At 39.8% G+C, this 26,231-nt stretch overlaps 1 protein-coding gene across 1 annotated transcript in view; it reads left to right on the forward strand.

The window, feature by feature from the left end:
* The window catches only part of PDE7B (phosphodiesterase 7B), a 251,668-nt gene that overhangs the window by 80,351 nt on the left and 145,086 nt on the right, over positions 1-26,231 (forward strand). Inside the window, exon 2 of the mRNA XM_018556951.1 lies at positions 7,740-7,800. Within this exon, the coding sequence (XP_018412453.1) occupies positions 7,740-7,800 (61 nt within the window). The remainder of the gene's footprint in view (positions 1-7,739; positions 7,801-26,231) is intronic.

A 26,231-nucleotide genomic window follows, 5' to 3' on the forward strand; every position in this document is an offset into this window, starting at 1 on the left:
TGATTGAAATAATTTTTGTTTGGTTTGGAAAAAGTGTTGCATTTTATTCTATACTGGATAATTATTGAATAGTGCATTCTGAAATGTAGCTGTATATGTGTAATTTACCAAAACAGTTTTCAACAAATGAAACTTGACTTTGTTCCCTTGAAAGAAAACAGTTGCTAATTATGAGTAGTCACAGCTTAAACTATGTCTGGGAGGGAGTGGGACTGATGATCACATCAGGGGAAATGTTGATTTGTTAAAGTAGTATTAAACGCTTAACCTTTTTTCCAATCATGAACCCAGATGAAACAAATATACTGTACGTTGCCCAGCAAAGTATTTCATTACATTTTTGCCCAAAACACTTACAGTCATCATGTTTCCAAACAGCTCCAGCTCTCGCAGCTAGGCTTCCCTGAACTTCCTGTCCAATACAAGATCACAAGAGACAGAGCAGTCTCCAGCATCTACTAGCTTGCAGGAGGGAAGGAGGAGCAGAGAAAAGGGGAATGGCTTGCATTGCTGTGTCTATGTGTTTGTGGACACACATATAGCTTACTAGCACACACAAGGGTGGTTCCATAGGAACGGAGCCACCCTAAAACAGGATATCAGGGCCAGTGCTCAGGGGACCAGCTGATTCTACAGGAAACTAAAACTTTTAAACATCAAGAAGCAGAATCCATTATACTGTAAATTATTTCATCAGCATTTTAATTAGCTTAAAAACCTTTTGACTTTAATATCACTTTAGGTTTTGATTGGCCTAAATGTTGGCAGATCTGTCTGAACGGCAGAGGATTGTGCAATTAAAGCTGGCCATACATTGTTATTTTTTTTTTCATTCAACCTGCAGGCTGAGTGAGAAAAATATTATAGATTCCTCCACCCATGCTAAACAGCGTGGATGCACAAATCTCCCCTAAGACTATTGTGTTCTGACAGCGCTCGGTATGCTGCTGTCAAAATTTTCCAACCGACTCCTTTAATTTTCTGATTGACGAATGCAGGGCGGAAGGCTGCCAATAGCAAACAAATTTTGCACAGTGTATTCCCAGATTAAGGCTCCATTCATACCTCATGGTATTTAGAGCCTTTTTTTTAATGCTCGTACCAATCATACAATGTAGAATCATGTGTTTTTGGTGGTCCATTATTATGAGAATAGCCTCCTAGAAGACCTGGTCTGTTCATTGCTGTTTTTTTACACGCTCAGATGTGAGTAGCTGGTTGCTCTCTGCTTTTATCTATAATCAATAAACAATATTTCACTAGGAGAAGGCGCTGTTCTTTTTGTTTTGTTGCAGAATTGTCAAAAAACCTATAGGCCTACAGCCTGGGTGCATCTTCCCTGCTTGCTTTGAGATGAAAGCAAACACGTGGCTGAAAGCAAACTACAAAGCGAACAGCAGGACATACCTGTTGCTGCAAAAACTCTCCCCTCTGCACTGCTCAGAGCCTCACAATCTCACAGTCTCATGAAACTGCATTGTGATATTCTGTTTCCGTCAAATACTCTAAGAGATTATCTTAATCTCTTCAATCATTCTCCCAGAGACCATTATGAAATAATATTTAACAATGCAGAAGCAGATAATAGGAAAGATAGGGAACAACTGGTTATAGCGAAGCCACTCAGCCTAACCCAGACTAACAGCCCTAAATGATTCTCTGAAATGGGCTTTACTATTTGTCGAACAGAAGATCATAGTACAGTTTGATAACTCACTTTTCCGCAGTGCTGTAAAACTTCGGGTTGCTTTGAATAATAGTGCCATAGCTGCCAACAATGTTTTAGGACTCATAATAGAGAAGATCACTAATGCTCACTAGTGCAAGTGTTTTGAAGATATAATTGTGGTAAGAGAGACCCGAGCTGTCATAACTGTGCTCTGAGTTTCTAGCTTTAACGGTTAGTTCGGTTTTATTATAAAAAGAAAAACCCCAATAGGTACCAATGAACTGAGCAGCTTTTAGTCCGTAATGTATCCTCCATACCCATAGACGATTTGCATCCACAAAAGCCTGTCGTAAAAAATTCCCAATGGATACTCACCCCTCTGAACAAGGATGGTGCTTGCTTCCGTGATACGGGGAGTGAGCGTCCAACAGCTGGCTCCTCCTATAATACCACAGGACAAGGCAATGAAGAATATTGGGAGTTTGCGACAGCCCTCAGTGGGGGTGCACATTGACTACAGATATGGAGGATACAATACTGAAGATTGTTCGTGCTCTTCATACATGTACTGCACCCTTAAGATTTCTTACATCTAAATATGTGTATATAATTTATATATATATACACAGTAATATAATCAGGAGACATTCAGAGGTCTTCCACAGGAGTAAATGCATAAAAGGTAGGTTTATTTCACCAACATTTTGGCATTTCAGAGAGACAGGCTGCAACCCATCATAATGTATGTGATATAAACCTACCTTTTATGCATATACTCCTGTGGAAGACCTCTGAATGCTTACTGAATTCTTGCTAAATTACTGCTATTGTGTGGAGCACACAGTTGCATCTTTCCTTTTAAAATCTTTTTATAGATATATTGGTGTGTACTCATTTGAACATTTAAGTGTGTACTCAACAACCTATGCCTAAGGCACCAGGTAACAACAACATGCTTTTTTTTTTTCTTGCTTGTCTGGTCAAGTCTGCAAATCGTGCATTCAACAACAGAGCAGGGGAAAAGATGATGGGCTGAGATGAGGAAACCAGTTCGCAGGAGTCACAGATTAGGCAGGTTAAACTTATGTTCAGGCTAAGCAGCAGAGCCCAAAGGGAAAGGAGCCGTAACCTTGAAAACTAGTGTCCCTAACTTTTGAATAGTTATAAAGTTTCTTAATAAATATATTGATTTGCTTAAGCGAACTTTCAGTTTATGTTTACATGAACAGTAGGAACTCAAGTTGTGTAGGGTGCTACCGGATCTGCTAATGCAGCTTCCCGGCATTCATTATGATAACATTAGAGCTAAATATGCAAAACAAAAAAAAAAGTTTTACCACGGAAGAGAAGAAATATGGTATTTTGTGGCCATGGAATGTTCGTCCTTAGTGGTTTTTAATTCTGTTGCAGAGATCTTGAAGTCATTTCAATTTAATCTGTGGTTTATTCATTGGAGCACAGATTAAATCTCCCTTTGAAATTGCTCTAGTATGAAATAGCATATAATTAATAGTTATGGATTCAGAAGCATTATCCATTAGAAATGTGAAAAGTGTTACATAAACAGGCTTTTGTTCAACATAAATATCAATCGTGCCAAAATCTGGAGAACATCCAAAAGATTACTTAAACAAGGATATTGCTGAAGGCTTAGAGGGGTTTAGGTATCAAATGTGTTCTGTGGGTTGATATTCTATGCAGCATTTGGAAACAGTATTGCTAGATGATATACAGTATTAAGGGGCCACATTTATGGTGATTATTAGATAAAAGATAGTGTATCAATAAAATAGAGCTGCTGATGTGTTTTGTCAGTTGACATAATGACTGCTATAAAATAACAGGTGCCCCATTCGGTTTTGGTGTGGATTCCAGCACCGTCAAGTAAACCAAGTTTTTGTAGTTTTGGTTGATTTATGAAACCTGGAACAAAGAAAACACTTCAGGTAGTTATACTTAGTGACCAAAAAGGTAGTAGCATACATCCTCTAACCCAGACTAAGCCCTACATAAGGCGAAATGAGTTTGAGGAGGAGTCTATGTCCATTGGGGTGCTATCACTCATGGAAGAATAACGTTGATTGAAAGAAGCAAATAGCAGTGGTGCAGCCCTTTCTCCCATGTATTTGTTTTTAACCCGGATGTGTTGACCTTGTCAGTCCATTGTTGACCCTAAATGGAGTACCAGAGTCAATATGTGGGCAGTCACAAAATTTAAAGTGAGACTAAAAGCAGGAGTTGAATCTTAGAAATGCATTCAAGTAACTTTACCAATTATCCGTGCGCTCAGCTGACCCCCAGCTCAGAGATTCTTCATCGACAATCATTGGAAGATAGGCTGCAGTCCTTAAGGCCACTGGGAAGTATCCTCATAAGATATGCAAAACAAGTAAAACAGACAGGATCTTCTTCTCGTATGAGAACGTTTATTTTAATGGAGTAAATAAAATGACATAAAAAGCTACGCACATGTTAACATAGGAATTGCACAATAAGATACACAGCAGGTTCCAGTGAAGACCAACTAGCTGATGCGTGTTGGGAGAGATTCTCTTCTTCAGAGCTAGCATATCATAAACTCGCACAGCGAACTTTAACCGAAACGCAGCATGTTGGCTAACATGTGAGTAGCTTTTTATGTCACCTTAACCATAACATAAACATATCTTATTTGTGTATCACTTGATTGAAGATCATCAAATCATCTCTGACACTGTCCTTTCTTCTAGGGGGTGGCTACTTCTGTTCCCATTGTGTGTGTTGTAAAGTAGCCACCACTCCAAGCTCACTCCTGTGATGGACTACATTCTCAATATAAATTATTAAACTAAATGTGAGATTGTTCTCCATTACAGAAGCGAGCCTGCAATGGTGTCTACTTTACAACACACACAGAAACCATGGAGAACAGAAGTAGCCACCCTCCAGAAGGAAGGACAGTGTCAGAATGAATTCAGAGAAAATCTACAGTTGAATAATACACAAATAACCTGCTTTATTGTTAATAGGGTACTTGAATGCATTTTTAAGATTTAACTCCTGGTTTTAGTGACACTTTAAGGTATTACATTTTTTTGCTTGTGTTTTCCTCCGTGCCATGGAGGAAAATACTGAACTTACTGGATCCATGTTGGTCTATAAGGAGATGGATGTAAATGGATGCACATATCGCACGCATGTGACTGCCCATAGACTTACATTGGACTTCTGATCAGGTCCACCTAAAAAACTGACAGGATGACCTGAGTGAAAAGGGGACTAACAGGCATATAAAGTCACATAGCACTAGAAAAAGGGGTGCATTGAAATACAAGATGTTTAGTTTATCAGTCAATCAACAAACTATATAATTAAGTAGTTAAGGAGAGGTGGTCTGTAGTTGTTTGAAAATATACACTTAGTTATTTAAATAATTTTTTAATGAACACATACCGGCATGAATTGTTGTTTTTTTCTGTCTACAGCTGACTCTCGTAGGAATCCTCTTAATGGTGTTTCTTTATTGAAAAGGCATAAAAGCAGCTACAAAGGGTGCTAACATGTTTCAGTCCCCCAAGTGGCATTAATCATAGCTATGATTTTATGCCTTTTCAATAAAGAAACGCTATTAAGGGGATTCCGACGAGTGCCAGCTCTTTTCCACTTTATTTTGTTGATTGGGCCCAGCAGAGATTCACGCTGAGCATTGCGATCCCCATGGAGTATTGGGTCTGAGAAGGTAGAGCAGCTTTATTCTTGCATTCTAGAGCTCTTCTTAAAAGCAAGCTTATACTGAGGGGAATATGTATGCTAACCTTTTTCTGAAAATACTAGCTGCTTGACTGCTTATATGATTTATTAAGGCACCTGTCACATGGAGCTCCCATCCACTCCGATCAGCAGAGGATCCATGCACAGATTTCCCTGCTGATCGGAGCAGTACTGAACGGATGTCACCTTAGTGATATCCGTGTGCATTCAGTTTTTTCCTCCATTGCAAGATACAAAAGGCCAGTAAGTCTTCCCTCATAAATTAGGTCCTCCATGCCCCTTATTGATGTAGTTCATTTTCTTCATTCTATTCAATTCTACTAAATATTTTTTGTTACCGATGAACAAAACTGAACAACACATGTTTGTATTAAAGCTATATGAAGCTATGTGTAAGGGAACATTGTCTTCTCTCAAATCCATAATTATTTTAATCCAAGAAAGTTTGTTTGCAAGATTTACAAACTGCAAACTGACATTATCTGCTGTTTTTAAGTCTGTGCTCTACATATATCTCCAATTCTTTTACAATGATTGATTCACCAGATATTACCCCTACCCCAATGTATGTTGCCTGCATAGTTTAATCTTTCAGATACATGATATTATAATTATCTACACTGAGACACAAAGACAGTACATTTAATCAGAAACTCCTTGGGTACACCACCTATACCCTTTGACCACTTTCAGAGTTATTCCTAGAAGGATGAAGAGTTTGGAGAAGGCAGGAGAAGTGAACAATCTAGGCCAAAATAGCTGATTTTAAAAAATCTTCCAATTCAGCTCACTTTCCAGTACAGCTATGTTGTCCTAGATTGTTCACTTCTCCTGCCTTCTCCAAACTCTTCACCATTTTGTGAATAAACCTGTTAGTGTTTGAGTCATTGATTATGACTCTCTAATTTATTTAAGATGGTTTTCTATCATATGCATTCTCAAATTTCAGTTTTTTGAAGGTAGCATGCATGGATAGATTCTTGGGTGTATTCAATGAAACAGTGCAAGAAGTAGAATCCCAAGTGCAAAGGTTAATATCATAACAAGCAATCATAATCCATTTTATACTGGTCTGTTTAATTATTAAATTGAATTATTTCAACTGAAGTTGGCTATTTGTTCTTTTCACTGTCTCCTAAATATAATACCTTGTAGTTTTTGCTGTTAATATTTGCATAATACAATGTGAAATGCATTGTTGGTATGGAAAGTACCATTAACTTGCTGAGATCATGTCTCATTCCTGGCTGTGGGTTACTGCCCTGGACATTTTCTTGCACTGCTTTCGACGTATTAGCAAAGTAGTGCAAAGAGCAGTGACCCACAATGACAAATCAGAAATCATTTCTTAGATGATTGAAAGGAGAACTATGGGGTAAGTGTTTTTCCCCATAGTTCTCCCAAGGGTTACGGGAGGACATAAACTAGCGTCCTCCTGTGACCCAAAGCTCAGTATATCGCGAGTATACTGAGAACGCCGCAGCCGGGACAGATCCCGACATTACTGTCGAGATCCACCCAGCTGCGTTATTGACAGCTGGCTCTGCCTATCTAGAAGCAGAGCCAGCTGTACCCACCCCCTCCCCCGTCTGTACCGCCAGTCAGCGCTGGAGGATCGGAGCGGGAAGGGAGAGGAAATCCCTGCAGGGAGCTGTGAGTGACAGTCACGGCTCTCTACAGGGACATGATTCTCCTTTAACTACAGTAATCTGAAACAGAGGCATATCTACAAAAATTGCGGCCCTGGCATCCTGCCCAGCTGGGTGGGACATGGGCCAGAGCATCCCAGGTTAATTAGAGCTGGATAGGGACATGTGTAAAAGCCATACACATCTCCCCGTCTGGCTCCTAGCATAGCCAGAGCGTTCTGCCTGCATACACATCTCCCCACCACCAGGCTGGTAGATGTGTAACGGCAATACACATCTCCCTGCTCTGCTCTTAGCAATCATGGATGCTCTGGCCGGCTTTCTGCCCAGCTCCTTCCAAGCAGCGATGTCACTGGTTGCCAGGAGCTGGGTGGGATGCTGGCCACAGCGTCCCAGGTTGCTAAGAGCCGAGTGGGGAGATGTGTATGAGAGAGGGGTGGGGAGGGAAAAAAAGTCAACTGTTTCCATGAGGCGGTGAACTTTCGCTGACTCATGGAACTACGCCCCCCTTTCAAGTGGCGCCCAGGGCATGTGCCCTTGGATCTGAAATCTGATTGGTTGCTTTGGGTAATTCTCACTTATGATTATAGTATTTTTTAGCCTTATTCTTATAGCTCACATTTAACATTCTCTGATGAACATAACAACCTTTACCATGTTTGTCCTTTCAGAGGTGTGGAGAAATCTCATTTGATAATCCAGACCAGAATGCCAGATGTGTGCGCATGCTAGGTAAGAGATCCTCATGTGATCCTGTCACAGAGCTTCAGCAATATACTTTGAGCTAGTGTAATATGATTTCAGCCCATACTGTTATAGTTTTAATTTACAAATAGTGCTACTGATGTTGGCTAGGCACATATAGTCAAATGAAAGGTTTTATGGACTTAAATGCTCTTTCTTAAAAATAAACATATAAAATAAAAAAAAAAACCTAAACTAAACTAAGCTATAAAAGTGATGTCAAAAGTTTGCTTTTTTGTGTGTTTGGAAGCTTGGGTTTGAAGATGTTTGTGGTTTAAATCCCAATTCCCACAAGCCACGTGAAAATACTTTCTTGGCGGGCTCTGTGCACAAAAGCTCTGTATGGACATTTGAAGCAAAGACATCATTGGCATCAAGCAAAACAGCAAATAATACAGAGAGATGAAGCACTTTTTACTTGATCGTATGGACTGCCTTCTGCCAATGATCTCCCTAATTATGTGTTATTAACATAAATGGATAAAGTGCCGGACATAATAGAGCTGATTTGTTTAAGGAGTTGAGTATCTCCACACAACAAATTGTGTGACTATAAACTTCAATCAACCAATCATGTAAAAAAGAAGATTCCTATTCACTTTATATACCCAGCTGTGTGCAGGTAAAATAGGTAAACAGGAATCTGCTTTTCACATGACTGGATAATTGAAGTGAGTGTTCACGCAAATTATTGTGTTATGCTTTTGAACTCCTCTAGTAAATCAGGGTTCAGTGTGGTTATCATTTTTTTGTGTTATTTATTATATAGGTAAAAATTAGGCATGCACAGAAATTTCGGCCGCCGAAACATATTGGCCAAAATTGCGCTTTTGGCAAAAAGCCATCTTTCGGCTGAAATTGCGGTGCATGTCTAGTTTATCTACCCCCGCTGGGCGCTGCTCTGTGTCCGCTCTGACACAGCACAGCCTCCAGGAGGAAGGAGGGAAACTGTCACAGGAGGCTGAGAGGTGCGGGAAGGAATGTGGAGTGAGCAACCGGGCTCTCCTCCCCCACCGCTCCGCTCGGCCTCCTGTGACAAATCAGGATAAAGAGCGGTGTGGGGGGATGACAACTGTCACAGGAGGCTGATCCGATGGTGCGGGGGAGGAGTCAGCTGTCAAAATAGACCGAGCTCTGCTCCCACACCGCCCGCTCTGCATCCTATGACAGCGAGTCAGGATGGAGAGCAGGTACAAGCAGTCAATGATCAGTGATCACTGACTGCTTGTAAATAATTGAGCACAGAGTATGTTTACTGTGTCCCCAATTATGAATGAATGGGAAGTGACCTACATCACTTCCTGTTCATTCATGATTGTGGATATAGTAAACATAATATCTCCACAAGGACTCAATCTCTTTTTATATTTTAAAAGGGAAATGTTTATTTTTTATTTTAATTTTTTTTTAATTTTTATTTCCCTAGAGCCCCCGACAGTAAAGTAAAAAAAATAGAAATATTCATTAAAAAAAAAAGTTTTGAAAAAAAAAAAAATTATAAGGTTAGAAAAAAATAATTTTCGATTTTGGTTTTGGCCTGACATTTTTTTAAATTGTCCAGTTCATTTTCAAAATTTAATTTCAGTGCACTGAGTAAAAATGGCTATTATTTTGTTATTTTTTACAAGTCATTTACAAAGCTAAATGAATGTGACCTTGCAGGGCTATTCTTACCACTTAGGTAAATTATGATTAAACCAACAGATGTTCTGAAAAAGTGGTTACAACTTACAACGTGTTTAATAAAGTGGTTTCCTGTCTTCCACTCATCCTTTTGCAAAAAAATGTTTGTGCATATGCAGAATACTCTGTGCAAGCTGTCTATTGCTACCCTTTATTTGCTAGTTGTAGGCGTGTTATGTCAGTGTGAGTTATACTATATACAGAAAGTAAGAAAAAAGACTTGAAAGTGTGCTACCTTCTCTGTCCAATGTCACTATATAGAATGCTGGTGCTCAACCATGGCTTCTGTCAGCCCTCTGTATAAATCAACTTGAAAGAGGCTGCATACAGTCCTGAATCTTTCACAAAAATATTTTCTATTACATCAAGACATACAGGCATAAAACCAGTTATTACAAACGTACTAATGCGTTTCAGACAGAGTGACCTCAATCATAGCTCATGATAGCTATGAACGGGGCCACCTTGGCTGAAGTGAGTTAGCACATTTGCAATAACTGGTTGAATGCCCTGATGTATTGATCTTGTAAAGAAAAGTTTTGTGAAGGATACGAGACTGTGTTCCAGCTTTTTCAAGTAGAGATATACAGGAAGTACTTGAGGTTTACACGACTTGGGAGCTTACTGAAGACTTTACAAGATTGTCGGCAGTATGGCAAGCAAGAGATCTGCTGACACTGGTAAAACAACACAGGCCACATGACCTATGCCATTCATGAACAAATGGCCACAGTCTGCACAAATTGTATTGCTCTCAAGTACACTTGCACAAGGGTATGCCCAGTTATACCAGATTTGGGCTGCACTGATGGGGGACCCCTAGTGCTGTCACATAAACTGGGACACTACTCAATTCTAGGGAAGATGAGAAGCAGGATGCATTCTTCTTTAAGGCCAAACCTTGCGCTTGGTTTGTGATATCTGTGTGGTGTTAGGCAGTACACTACATACCTTCTTTACATCCTGCCTGAGACTTAAAGAATGCTTATCCATGTTTCCTCCTGACATTAATTGGGCAGGAAGTGAATGAAGTCTTCACTGACTATTTCCATTTTTATATCGCTAGCAAAAGCGTGTTTGTTTATTGAACGGGTTGTATATGGAAGAGCGCATCACTGCAGTGCAGTTGTGGCAAGAGCAGTGGTGCGGGGGACAAGTATGGGGTCAGCTGCGGTAGGGAGAGGAGGATGGTGAGGGGGTTGATGAACAGTCGTGGTAGGATTTCAGGCATGGTCTTAAGGGTGCATGGATCATCATGAATAAATGTTTGTTCTTGGACCACAGTTAAGTGAAGGGTCCACAAATTGCTCTCAAACTCACACAGGAGTCCTTTGGTGTCCATCTCCAGAACATGTTTCCATGCCTGTACTACATCCGTTTACATCAGATTCCCTATAGATACACATGGAGTCCAGCAGTTTCAGTTTTTTACACTATCCCAAGATGGAGGAAAAAACTGTACGGACCCAGATGTCACAGCAGTGACATCCGATCTATACTCCTGTGATCAGGGGAGGATCTGTGCATGGATCCTCTCCGTATCAGACTGTGTGAAAGGGGCCTAAAGCTACATAAAGCCATTTTTACATTAAATGTTTTAGGATATCCCCATCTTTAAGCCTGGTTTACACGGACAGCAAGGGAGTTTTACCGCACCCCAGTCACCTGCTCCAGTGTCAGCAAAGTGGCCAAACAGTGCCTTATACAATGACATAGCTGCGCTGCTTTGCATCCCGTTGTCCCAAAAAATATGCAGCATGTCATGTTTTGCCAGTGGTGCCGCTTGTCAAATGTGACCATTGCAATGAATAGGACCATGCTACAATCATGTACCCAATTGCAATAAAAAACCATTGGGATTTTGTTTTCCAAAAACACATACAGGAGGCGGCATTATCACCTCCTGAACGCCTGTGTAAGCACAGCCTTAAAGTGTCAGCACTCCCATTAACATTTGTGTTAAATAGTCACAAAATGGACTTGAAGGGTACTTTTAAGACTTCAAGAAACGTTTGTTAAAAGTTTTGCAAATGCTTTGTTAAAGCTTTGTATACAAAGACCTTTTACATGCTGGAGGCCATGTCTACAAGTCCTCTTCCTTTTTTTTTTTTGTTTAAACTGAATCTGCCATGAACCAAAACAGCTGTGGGAGATGCCTCAAATGGAAGCTGTCAATCTCTGCTTCCTGACTTACATATATTTCTAAAGCACTGACTTCACTATAATTGAGGGTACATTGCCTCCAGTTCATTGAACTAGAACTAAAATGTCACCCCTGTAACTAATCACTAATAAGTACGTTTTTTTTTAGTAACTAGTAATTCAGGAGACTGAATCTCCCTTTCCATCTGCTGCTTCACACACAGGTATTGTGCTATGATTTTGTTGACCTATTTGACCATAGCATATTTCTTCATGGTACGCTAACTCAATGTACTTGTCTGTTATGAGATGACACAGTTTCATTTTCCCTGGTAGGTTAGTAGGCTAATTGACAGTATTATGTAAGGGTTATGTAAGGCGAAAAGGTGATTACTGTAATCTCTGTCTTTTAACACCCATGCTTCAGGCACATATATTTATATAATGAAAAGCAGTCATACACAAAGCAGCATTACCCAGTGTGGGCACGAGCTGCAATGTATTCTATTATGTTATGTACTACCTTTAGGTCTCTTTTTTTAACTATTTTTCTCTCTTCCTTTCCCTTACCACCGGCACCTTGAGTAAGGCTTGTGGAATTTGTAATTCAGCTAGTAAAAGTAAACTAACAGGGTTATTCACAAAAGGGTGAAGAGTTTGGAGAAGGCAGGAGAAGCGAACAATCTAGGCCAAACTAGCTGATTTGGAAAAATTATCTTTCCAGTTCAGCTATGTTGTCCTAGATTGTTCACTTCTCCTGCCTTCTCCAAACTCTTCACCCTTTGTGAATAGCCCTGTATATGTGGCCTACTTATTGAATATTCCAGATGCCAAAATTGACTCAGACTGGAGTCACCCTGTTACAGTGTGTTAACATGCGCTGTGCCGCACATTCACATGCATTGCCTTAAGGCAGCCCATTCCATACTAAATACACCAAAAGGATGTAAGCACTATTTCAATTCCATACATTGAGGGACACAGGAATCAGAGACAATGTGGTTACACTACCCTCTTAAAGGATTTGGACACTGACAAAAAAAAAAACAGTGACCAGCCTTGTATAACCCCTCCCACTCCCAGCATGACTCAATTTTTTGTGTCCTAGGAGGACGGATGTCTTCTCTTTACTGAGAAAAGTGTAACTTTTTACTAGCCATTTTTTCTTTTTTCAAGAGTACATTTTTTTACTTCATCTACAAACTGTCTCTTTAAGCAGATATCCAGAAAAGCATATATCCTCAGTAACAGCTTTAGAGGCTGTACCCAGACCCTGCAGAACTGGTACTTAAAGTGACGTTAAACCCTCAGATTTTTTAACATAAAACAATAGTGTAATGTGTGCCTTACTGTAATCCATGGTTGTTTCCCTTCTCTTTGCTGCTCTTCCTTTTAAATCTGTATCTGTTCTCATGCTGGGCAGAACTTCTGTTTTGCAGCAGACTGCATTGTCTCTGAAAGGGATACATGGTGTCTGTGTGTACGTTTGCAACCTGAGCCAGCACTACAGGAAGAGGCAACCAGCTGCAAAGGGAAGTTCTCCCCAAGCATGAGAAGACATGAGGATTTAAAAGGAAGAGCAGCAAAGAGAAGGGAAACAACCATGGATTACAGTAAGGCACACATTACAGTATTGGTTTATGTTACAAAATCTGAGGTTTTAATGTCACTTTAAACTACTTGTATTACCAAACAAATATTGCAGTGATGTATTAAAGCCCAATGTAACCCTTGTGATTTATATCTGCTGGTAAATCTGCAGTTTGTTTCTTTAAAAAACGCTGAGGGCTGCAGCAAGTGTTAAAATACTCTGTGTTGGCAGCAGGTAGGAAAGTCAGACCGTGGTTCTCCCACACAAAAAGTTAGTGGTTCTATTCTTCAGCAGTTCAACACACCGCCCCAAACACAGCAAGGGACAGCTACTAAGCTACAACAAATGGAGCAGCAGTGGCCACAGAAACAGCCTCATTCATTAAAAACAGCTCATTGTAATGATCCTTAGCAACCAAATAGAATTCATCATGTTCTGGTCTGACAGAGTGAATTCTGATTGGATGTCACTGGTTATGGTACTTGCACTGATTTTGCATTATTTTTTTACAGTGGGCTACAGGATTCTAAAATGTCAGATTTGTGTAACCGTATCTTCATGTTAGAGGCGTAAGAGAATAAGGAGTATGTTTACTATAACACTGCACATTGTGAAATAGTAAGTTAGGGATATACTACAACCCAGGGAAATCGGTTTATGTTGGCAGTTAATAAAAGAGTATTCTGCTAATGTGTTTCATTTATAAATTGATTCAGGCTATGAAACACATTTCCTTTTTTTATTTAAAGATACAAGACTTGCAATAGCTAACATTTTGCTAAAATTCATAATGTTTGCTTCTGTGTTGCATTTTCCTTTCTTCTCTCTGGAGATGGAAGAGGTGGATTTAATGTGTATATGGGTTTCTGACGTCAGTGAAGGAATGTGGGAATCTAGTGCTTCCCACGTTGTTAGTGCAGAGTAGATACAAGAAGCCAGCATACACTCCTGCCTAATGAAGAGTCCTTTGTGCTTTAGTGCTGCCCTTGCAATGAACTGATGTTAGTGGGCTGTTGTTTGTTATCCATTCTGGCATTGAGCAGAACTGCACTACATCCTACAACTAAGACAACACCACAATTGCATTATTGATTAATTAAGCGTAGTCTCATTTTATTTTACATGTTATTTTGCTTCAACTTTACAAAGACTCTTTTATATGAATCTTCTAACTCAAACATGATTAAAGTAAAACTGTGGCCAGGCTATATTCAAGTATTTATATCAAAGAAAAAGAGATGTAAATACACTGACCTCTGTAGTTGCAGTTACTGTGGAGCAAGTTATCTCCACGGTTCACAGCAGAAGCACTTTTCAGCAACTCAGAACACCTTGCTTCCTCTCATAGCAGAGATTCAGTAACCTTCTAATTAGGGATGCACCGATACCGATACTAGTACTCGTACTCGCCCAAATGCTCCGATGCCTAGCACGAGTACTTCCGGTATCAGGAAGCCGGGCAGCGCGTCATTACACGCTGCCCGGTTTCGCGATTGACCGGAAGCTGGCCTCGTGAGGTAAGGTTACCTTACCTTAGTATGTGCAGCCTGTCATCCCCCGGGGCCTCTCCAGCGAGAATGCGGCCTTCGTCCAGTACCCGGCCCGAGCCGTCAAATCAGGAAGCCGGGCGCCGTCTAATGACGCCACGCCCTGCTTTCTGATTGGCAGGGAAGCTGGCTTCATGCTCCCTCGTCATCTTCATGCACATACTAAGGTAAGAGGGGACTTTCTTGTTAATCGGGAAGCCGAGTGGCGACTCTTTACACGCTGCCTGGCTTCCTGGTTAATCAGGAAGCCAGGTGGCGAGTCATTACACGCCACCTGGCTTCCTGAATGGGACTTCCGTTACTCGGTAATTGGTATCGGCGAGTACAGAAAAAAATTTATCGGTACTCGTACTCGGTACCAAAATACCGGTATCGGTGCACCCCTACTTCTAATCCCTGCACACAGAGAAGGTACTCTGCGGGGGGGGGAGAACTGACATGAATGACTTTGAGAACTGAAGAAAATAGGTCACCAGCACTCCATAAGTTAAAATGAATGAGTCCTTTTAATGGACAATGATGTCACAGAAATCCAACATGAGCCGACGTTTCGGGGCCACACAGGGTCCCTTCTTCAAGGCAAGAGATGTGACCATCTTTTGGTCACATCTCTTTGGTCACGGATGAACTTCACGGATGGCACCGTGCAAAACACAAGAACCTCCATCAATGACTTTGAGAACTGACATGAATGACTTTGGTTCTTCTGCTGTAAATTTTTAAGATGAATTGCTTCTGAGTAGCTGCAGCTACAGAGGTCAGCGTGGGCTTTTTTTTTTTTTTTACATCACCTACTTTTTTGTTAAGAATATGTGGATACCTGAATGTCCAAAGCTTGGCCACTGGTTCACCTTAAGGTCTCGTTCACACCTAGGCGTATTGCATATGCGCGTCTGTCGCGCGACGGTTCGCGGTTAAAAAAGTCACGCGACAAACACGCGTTTCCGAAGGCTACTTGACTGTATCCCAATGGAAACGCGCAACAAACAGCCCCAACGCATCTGGTGTAAATCGGCCCTACAAGTGTTTGGTTAATGACTTGTCATTTGTGGTTTGGTTCATACATTATAGTAGTAAGCGAATGGCAAGAAATGGCAAGACTAAATGTAAGCTGTGAGCTGAATAGAAGTCATTGCTGAAGGCCATTCCATATGACAACAGGGAGTAAAATATAACAACAGAATGCCAGCTCACTATCTTTGAGCAGTGATGAGCAAACTAGCCTATGTTTGGCTCGTGGGACGATTCGTAAATATAGTCTGAATTCCGCAAATCCAATTCTTGAAATGTTGTTCTGCGTCTTTTCACTGCCAATTTGTAAGCTTTTGGTTTAAAAAAAAGCATGGGAAGCTGGGCACTACCACGAGGGACATGTACCAGTGAAAAAAAAAACAAAAAAATACAAAAATAGAGTTTAGTGAGGATTAAAGGGCAACATTAAGTTGTTATGATTACAAGGCACAGATCTGCGGGTCACTACTCATTGTAATAATGATATGTGATCAATGATGTCAGCCAGCATCCCTGGCTAGTTTGTTAACATTCAGCAGTCGCCAGGGGTGCTCTTATTTGTGTTGGTTTTCTGACGTGATAGGATGATATGTTCATAACCATATTTGATCAATAACTTCGTCCAGGATACCCACCAGCTTTTTTACAATGTGAGACAAGCTAACAAGTAGGAAGCTGTTATTTAGTGGCGGTAGCAATACCGCCACTAAATTGATGTCTTCTGGGTGATGCAGCAGGAGGTTTAGACGGGCAGGTATGTGGGCGAACTGGCCAGATGTGGCCATTTAGATCGCCTGTTTGGTGGACCTCAAACAGTTAGAGTTCAGGTTAAATTTATCCGAACTCAAAGCTCATCCCTACTTTTGACGTTTATTCAGTGGATTCAAAATGCTCAAATACATATTCTGGCTCATTCAGTAAGGCATATAGCAAAGTGCAGAAAACAATAAGAACCAATCAAGATTCACCATTTTTCTTAATGTCAGTTCAGGAAACTAAAATGTGATTGGTTGATTTGGTTACTGCACTTTTGCACCTCTGCTTTGCTCTTTGTACTCCCTTCCTAAAACAGTTTTCCAGTAATTTTATTAGGCTCAGATAGCAATCAGGTTGCTTACAGAGCACAACAGCCATCATCAGGTTTATATTATGTGGTATTAGCTGAGTTGTACATTTTTTCTAATAGCCATCTGTGCAGAGCAAGGAGTAACGCCACTGTTTATCTGCATATATACCTATACACTCACATATGTGGTTGCAAGTGTAATAAGCCATGCTCCATTTAATAAAGTTCTGAGTACACAACAAATATTCAAATCATGCTCATATACTTTTTTTGGCCAAGTCTGTAAGTGCATGAATCGATGCAGAATGCCAAACACACTAAACCATCAACACGCTATCACCTGCATTTTTAAAATTAGTCATATGGGATCATATATGTTATGTAATTCAAAAGTGTTACCTTGATCCTAAAACATGTGTTGTTGTAAATTCTGAGTAACTTGGAAACCTGTAAATTTTACAAGCCAAAAACACTGAGAAGGTGGAGTACTTTATAGGCATAAGGGAATTATTTTGTGGCTTGCTTCTAACCTGACCCATAAATAACAGGCAGTATTTAAAGATATACGGGAAGCCCCTGCAAACTAGAGGCCAGGAAAAGAAATTGCAAAAAAAAAATGGAAGCTGATGCTGGTTTAAAAAATGAGGCATTAAAGAGAACGTGATTCTGAATGACAGTTGTAATTTGTACTCAAGGAAATCTCAAGGGTGTTGCTTCATTTAGAGCACTGAGTGAAACTAATATGCAAGTGCAGAAATCTGGGATGTAGGTATAGTTGCGGCTAGAGGTTTTCTGGTCTAGAGACGTGGGCAGGGATGTGGAAGTAAACAGTCAGTTGTATAAAAGTATTTATCTTTCAATTTAAGGAGAGATTCCAGTAAAACACATATTTCAAATCCCAAAGAATGTTGTTTCTCGAAACATCGGAATTTAGTGGGAATTATTGGAGGAACTCTTTTGCAAGTGAACACTTTAAGTTGGGCACTCTCAGATTATATTTATATATTTAGATTTTACAAATAAACATAACTTAAATAGATTGAAACTTACAATAGGTGCCTATTTCTTACTAGTAGCAGTTATTGAATCCTCTGTTCATAAAACCATGGAGGGTTATAATTGGAATTAAATATACTAAACTCTGTTCTAGTTTATGATGGACTCCCAGCAAAATCTATTGATAGACATTAGCTTCTGATTGATTGCTACAGCTAGTAGCAAATCTGCAAAGTATTAAAGTTAATTTCCTTTAGAAAGCAGCCACAGCCAGTAGAAAAACCTGTCCCCTGTCAGCATGCTGCAGAGAAGGACTCATGTTCTTAGAAACAGGGTACACTCTGCAGAGATCCAACATGCCCAGATCTACAGCTCAGCAGTCAGCAAAGCGCATGCTCCCTGCTGAAGGGAGAACTTGCCATGTTATTTCAGACCTCTGCAGAAGACCACTGCTTCCATTGAAACTGCAAGGTTCCAACTATGCAACATTCTGACAGGGGACAGGCTTTTCTACTAAGGTTGTAGCTGCTTTCTCAATAAAATGAAATGTAAGACTGACACCTTTTCTTTTGATACACCTGAAATGTGTTTAGCTGATTTAACCCCTTCGTGACTGACGACGTACAGTGTACGTCGCCAGCATCGGACCAGGATAAGGTTAACCTCCTCTAACTGATCACTGGATACAAATCTAAATTCCCTTTTCACTTACCTAAAGCCATGGCCATGGTCACTTGACACTCCAGACCCAAACCTTCTCTTCTGTTTACTTCTTCAGGTGTCCACGTCACTGCCTGTGAACCTGCTCTTCTGCACAGGCACCATCCCAAATTGGCCACTCTCCTTTGCAAGCAGCAGTTCTGATGGAAACTCTATCTCCTATTCCACACAAAAACTGCCCACTGTGCTAATTGAACCCATGATGCAGCACCATGTGCAAATTTTGAAAAGTGCCCACCCAGCGCCCAAAGCGTCACCATAGCTACCTATGAGCTCACCTGTAACAAGGGAGATTTATCAATCTCATTACCGAACACCATATTAAATAGACGCAATCCATTCCTGATCGCAATATCACAATACATATTGGTATTAATTCATGGGCATGTTTACAGATTAGAGGCTTAAAATATTATACAGACATATAGACAAAAATAACAATATCGATATAACTCCTTTACCACCCTGACTAGAAACTGGAAAAAGAATGATTGGCCAGAAATTGAATGAAAATTCCAACATTACAATAACAATCAGTGAGAAAATACAGTGAAAAATGCTAGAAGTTGGAGAAATACACACAATATGCAAAACACATTAAGGCAGACCTTTTCCCCTTTCACTAAAAATCACATCAGCATTCAGCTCGGTATGCTGCTATGAAATTATTTTACATCGATTAGGTCAATAACCATGTTTTTCTTTTACTTACAATTACTGTTTTCCACTTCCTGATCCTCTTAGGCATTAGTGATGTAGCCTGTGCCCAAGTGATGCATCCTGGGAATGTTACATTAGCAGTGCATTGCTGGGAAATCTCATCTGTAAACTGCAGAATCTCGCAAGATCTCAGGGAAAGGCATATTTCCCTTGAGATGATGTGCATGGTCACATGTCTTAGTCACATGTGCCAGAGTTCCAGGAAGTAAAGACAGATATATTAATCTGCCCTTAGTAAAAATGGCCACCATGGGAGGAAAAGGAGGAATGCAAAGAATACAAAGCCTGCAATTTATCTATAAGTATCAGTTGGTAGATTGCCATTACTAAGCATTTCTAAAGGTGACTTTGTTGTCATTTTAAATATATGGGCACAGCTCTTTAATACACTCATAATAGTGATGTAAAATCATATTCCCTATTCAAATCCGAGAAGGAGAAAGTTTCAAGTTTTTATTTATCCACATCTTTCTGTAAAGTGGAACTCCAGGAATTATATTTTTTAGATACTTACACTGGTAAAGGTTGAATCAATGTAAGTATCCATCTCTGATATCCAGAGAGCTGCTGGGGATTCTGAAAATCACTGTAGTAATTCACACAACATAGCTTATCTCTTCTGGCTGTGGCTCCAATGGCTTTCCCTCTTCACACAGCACAGAGGGAGTTGATCACTCGGCACTATCACCATTCAGAGAACTCCTTGTATCTTTATCAATTAATAAAAGGTGTTCTCTGATTGGACAAAGTGTAGATTGTAATGTTATCTGCCCCTCCTCTCCACATTGTCCAATCAGAGAACACCTTGTTTTCATTGATAAAATGTAGAAGTGCAATAAAGAGATAGGGTGAGTGGAACTTGAGTGAAACAGAGATGAGGAAAGCAGAGATAATGGAAAAATGTATCATACTTACCCATAAGTTTCCTTTCACCGTGCCAATCCATTGCAGCATACATGTTGGCACCGGGAAACAGAAAATTGTATCATACTTACCTATAATTTTCTTTTCCTGGCACTAATCCATGGCAGTATACATGTGGCTACTACCACATATATGCTGCCATATTGGCTCCAGGAAGCAAGTTCTGCATGATCCATAAGGGTGTGAAGCTAAATGTTTGCAGCAAGCCTCCAAAACTGCTTAAAGTAGAACTATGGGGTTAAGTCTTTTCCCCATAGTTCTCCTTAGGGTAACGGGAGGACACAAACTAGCGTCAGCAGGAGGTGCCTTTCTGCAAAGAAGAGCTTAGAGGAGGGAGTGAACACTAAGCAGCAGAGTATGCTCACTTAGGGTTAAATTTGTATGGATGAAAGAAGTCCCCAGTTCTTCTAACAGGAAACAGGAAAGGTTTTTTTTCTTTTCGTATTAGAAAGGATTTTACAGTTATTTGTACACCTGCCACTACTACCGAGTTTTCCTAATAAGTCACACTATAGTTTATGATTGCAAGTGGTTTTTATGGGGACATTTTGACCATTTTCCATGCTCTGCACATAGGATATAATAATCTATTAGATGTGGCTAGAAGTGTGTGGGGTTAGGTAAGGATAAAAGTGTAGGAGGAAAGAAACCAAAAGTGGAAATGACATATGAGCAGACGCTCAGCAGAATGATTTAGTAAACAAGACAGCTGATTATTAGAAAATTTGCTGACAGTCTGCAAAAACATTTCTCATAGCCGTAACAAAACAAATGTTCAAAAATAAAGATAGAAGAAGAGATGAGCTTTAAATAGTTTTGTGAGATAAACAAAAGGCACACACACTGAAATCTTCCCTTCATCCTTAAGAATTAGTAGTAAAGGGTATAAAGGTTTTGAAACCTTTAGCTACAAGCAGCATATGGGATGCATTAGTGATAATCACTGAGTGCATCTTCCAAGTAACCAGTGACATTCATGACATTTTCTATTATATGCTCAGCGTCAGAGGAGTGCTTTTATGTATCTACAACCACTAACCAACTACCTTATTAAACTTAGATGCATGCTTGCAGCACCTTACCCTTACAGTTATGTACTTCCTTCTTCTGGCACTGTTTGCATACCTCCCAACTTTCTGAGATGGGAAAGAAGGACACCTTATAGCATGAAGTCTGTAGACAAAGAACGCACCCCTGCCATGTCTTCAATATTACGGACCATGAAGATTGTTAAACAAATAAAATATTGGTTTAACCCAATATTGCTTTTTTCATCACTGCATTTCCCTTATTTTGGAGTTTCAAAATCACAAACGGAAACATGTAAATGTTATATAAAAGGTTTTGTGCAGTAAATAATTTTTGATAGTTTAATACTACATTTTTTATAGAGATTTACACTTCGGGCCAAAAACAGGGACAAATGAGGAAGAGGAACAGAGGGACTTGGTTCCAAAAGATAGACAGTCCTGGCAAGTGAGGCACAGTTGGGAGCTATGCTGTTAATAAAACGTAGATGATTGCAGTGGATACATGTCACTCTGGCAAAATATGTGAGGCTATGTGCTAAGCTCCTGAAAATAATTTTAGCTACACTAGTTGGGGTAAGGATCACAATGAGGGGTCCCATATGCAATGTGTTACTCATTTGTAACATTATGGAAAAATGGACAGGCTGTCAAAAGTTTGTCATGTCGAAGGACTTCTAGCAATATAGATTTGCTTCTCCTCGTTGGTAATATTTCTTCTTAACATATAGCAGAAAATTATCACATTCTATATAACCTGTTTTCACTTTGCAAGGGAATTTTATTTCGTGAATAAGGTAAAGTTGTACTGACTTCCATTATCCAATTATGTTGAAGCAAAATTACTGTTTCTTTTTATTTTTCCTAGCATGTGATTGGGTATTCTTTGTAAACTGAATTTTCACAACATTAACAACATCTCTCTCTGTGTCTGATCTTCTCTTCTTTGATTTTTTTCCTCTCTTGCTCTTACTTCAGTCATCATTTCTTCTCCTTTTCCTTCTCCTCTTTTTCTGGCTATTATAGCTTCCAGTGGTGATTACGTGATGGCAGCCTGGGGCCCCACTGCTGTTGCCCTATGATTCGTGGCCACCTCCAACCGTGATGTGCACTGATTTACTCACGCTGGGGTGCCTGATTGTATTGTTTATTATACATTGTCTCATGGCTCTTGATTTAGGACTTGATGGTATTAATATGCCTTTACTTGTTTAATGCTGTAAAATCATTACTTTAACTTGAATAAAAATGTATTGAACAAAAAAAAAAACTAAAATATCACTTTGGGTGGACTAATCCTTTACCGTAAACATCAGAAGTAATGGATAGTTGATTTCTACCATGTATTATTAAAGGAGAACTATGAGATGAGTGATTTCCACTCACCTCATAGTTCTAGCCGACCTGTGACAATGAGACTCTCACAGGTTGGCTCAGTAGATCGGGAGGTGAGCGAACACATACTGGCTTTCGCTCACCTCTCGATCCTGTCACGGCTCTCTGCCGTGACAGGGGAGGGGCTGGATTCCCCCCACCCCGCTCCGATCCGCCAGCGCTGACTGGCGGATCGGACGGGGGAGGGGGCGGGTACAGCTGGCTCTGCCTCTAGATACGCAGAGCCAGCTGTCACTCACGCAGCTGGGCGGATCTCGACATCGATGTCGGGATCTTCTCCGGCTGCGGTGTCTCAGTATACCACGAGCTGTAGCTCGCGGTATACTGAGCTTAGGCTAATGGGAGGATGCTAGTTTGTGTCCTCCCGTTACCCTAAGGAGAACTATGGGGAAAAGCCCTGACCCCATAGTTCTCCTTTAAAAATGTGTAAAATATAGTTTAACAGGGAGGTATCTGTTAGAGCTGGACTGTAGTGTGGCAGCATGGCCTGCTGATGTTGAACTGATCCAAGTGGATTTTTACTTACTGGTTTTAAATAGTGAGACTTGTTGTATAGCTGCTCAGCAAGGGTGCAATCTATCTAGAGTATTCAGTCATGTAGCTGGAGTTTCCTTTACATAGTCAAACATTTTAAAGGAGTCTTATTCTATTTTCATTGTTATATGGGGTTATTTAGGTAGCCCTTGCACTTGGTAGGACACCATTTATATTATATAAAAAAAATATATATATTAGCAGATATTGCCATCTTCGCTCTATACTTCTCTCTTCTATATCTTGTTGCTACACTACACAGTGATACTTCACATATTATATAAAATTCAGGTCAAGGCATGGAGCCTGTGGTGTGTTATGGAGTTCTTTCTTCTCTCTGTGATTGGAGCAGAAGCCTCACATGACTTTGACAAATCTCCTCCTGGCTTTTTTTTTAACTCATCCATCATTAGATTTTTCTGCTGGTTTTGGAGAAAAATAGTCTTAGGTACTTTTTAGTTAAAGTTTAATTCAGCTTTTGCTCAGGATAAAAATATGGTAGTTCATACATAGCAAGGATTTTAGTATGTTATAGTGCAGAAACTTCCATTCTGCCATTTGTACCGGAGTTCAAGGATTCACCTTACTTCCTGAGTGAGAGAGTTTTCCTGCTGTAGTCACAGGACCGGTCCCTTTGATGTAATAACAGGAACATTGCTGGAAAACAGCTGTGAGCCAATCCGATAAGCAGGACATTACGTCTTTGGAGGAGTTCACTATGAAAGCAGTGTACAAAAGACCCCATTTAAGGAAGCCATGTTTGAATTGTGTGCCATTTTTTATTGTCCAAGAACAGTAGTCATTCTTATTACAAAATAGCTTCCGTGGCAATGACTTTTATGATTTTGTTTGTTTGAACTAAAGTGTAATTATCCTTAATAGTTTAAGGAAAAAATTAAAGTATTATAGGAAGTAATTGTGGAATAGTAATGGAAGGTAAGCCCCCAGGGGAATGGAAAGAGTTCAATGGTTATGGTTTAATTCTTTTCAGATTTATCAATCAGATTTAACAAATGAATTAGACTCATTGTCTATGTTCAAAGGGTAATTCTTTTATTTGAAAATAGCTTTTTTTGATTTTTAATTGGATTAAATTGGTAGGAACATAGCAGGTAGGAAGTGATAAAGAAGGCTTATTAGAAGAAGGTTAAGATTAAAAAGAATATTCAGAAAAACCTACTAGAATTTACAAGGAGTCAGATAGTCTGCTTTTACTCCCTGCGGTTAGAACTTAATTCCCAGTAGTCTAAATTACATCAAATGAAGCTTGATTAAAGGGGATTATTTCTTATAATTTAAAGGAAGATGGTTAGAATGTGTTTTTGTCCACTGTATTACATCTGCATCTGTGCCAACCTTTTCACAAATGTTTTGTCTAATATAGGAATGTATGGGACACCAGTGACATAAATTAATAATAAAGAGGCTCTGTCACACTACATCTGCAAAGACTTCCCAGGCCACTGCTAGGCACATGGTTAATCCATGGAAGGGGGAGCAGTGGTGTCAGGCTGGCACAGAGTACCTCCAACATTAGTGGAATTGTCAGAGGAGGTTGCAGCTTCAGCACAAACTTAGAGTAAAATAGCATCCGTTATTGCAAAGTATGTACATTATTTAATTGATATGTTAATCTTGCATATCTATAACATCATTAGTTTTGTGCAATTTGGAATGTACCAGCAGGTGTGAGCAAAGTATAGCTTCAATTGGTGGAGGACTGGTTACATTGGCTTAATTTTAAACTGTTCTATTAAAACTGAATTCCAGGTAGATAAAAATACACCAGGTAATGCAGCTTTGTATTTGTTAATACATCATTCATTTTTTTTCTTCAAATGCATTCAGTGGAAGTACCTGAATGTGGCTTGGTGTCAGGCTTTTGCAGTCCCTTGAGAAAGGGAGCCTCCGTGCCTCCAAAATGTTGGTGATTTTGTTTTTCTCTTTGTATGTAATTTTTGTGTTTTGACCTTAGTACACATCTGAGGTCTTAACTGTTTGTGTACTGGCCATTTATGTTATTTTAGGTTTTTATTACTGTCTGTGTCTCAGTTAGGGAGATTCACCCTCTCTATTTCTCCTGATCACTGAATGTGAAAGAAAATCCTACATTTTGGGTTGTCATCAGAACAGGAATAGATGGGGAACCTTCCATTGGAGACAATAGTTCTTGTGACCCTGCTGACCACCAGGGATTTCCCTTAAATTGGGGAGATATGCTCCTGTTGTGGCTATTGGTCAGGAAGTAAATCTCCCAATGGTAGATGGTAATAAAATGGACTGGGGTTTTAACTCTTAAAAGTTTTGGCTTCAGTTCTACTTTAACAGAACTATAGGCTTTATGTATCTGAGTGCCAGGAGTAAGAGCTGTTATAATTTTCTACAAGTCACTAGTTAGATTCATCACTGCCATGGCAAATCACATTTGCAATCTGAACATTGTAATCTTATGTTGAAAATTACAGTTTTTAGTAGGGCTACTGTAAGTACAGTTTGTAGAGTCTATAGTAAGAAACACATACCCTGTTTTTCTTTATTTTATTCTGATCCATCCATCAAGGATAAAGTTAAGTTTTACTTTAAGAAAAAAAGGCTTTGGAAATGTAAAAGCTGAAAGGAATACATGCTATTTATTGTAAAACTATGTTAATCGATGAAATAATCTGAATACACACATCTGTGACCGTTAGTCATCTTACTAAAATCAAAAAATAAATCAGTGGACCCGTCATGTATTCGGAACATTACCATTGATAATTACATTTAGTAGCTTAGTGTGAGAAAAGCAGTAAGGAGTTATGAGTTGGATGGACCCAGTCTAGACATTAACAGGTTAATATCTGGGCAAAACAAAAAAACTCCCCTTGCAGTGGGGCTGCCCCTGAGCTGCAAGGTTTACTGCTGATTTATGTCTAGGACACCAGTGTAAACAGTTTTACTTACCTGATCCCCGCTCCTGCTGTCACCAAAACCAGCGCCAGGTCCATCGCCCTGCATTATATGCAAGGAAGCTGAAGGACAGTCCACAAGCTGGAGTGGAGGGAAGAAAGGTGATAACTGAT

The sequence above is a fragment of the Nanorana parkeri genome, unplaced genomic scaffold (genome assembly GCF_000935625.1).
Source record: "Nanorana parkeri isolate BGI_ZX_2015 unplaced genomic scaffold, ASM93562v1 scaffold259, whole genome shotgun sequence".
Lineage (NCBI taxonomy): Eukaryota > Metazoa > Chordata > Amphibia > Anura > Dicroglossidae > Nanorana > Nanorana parkeri.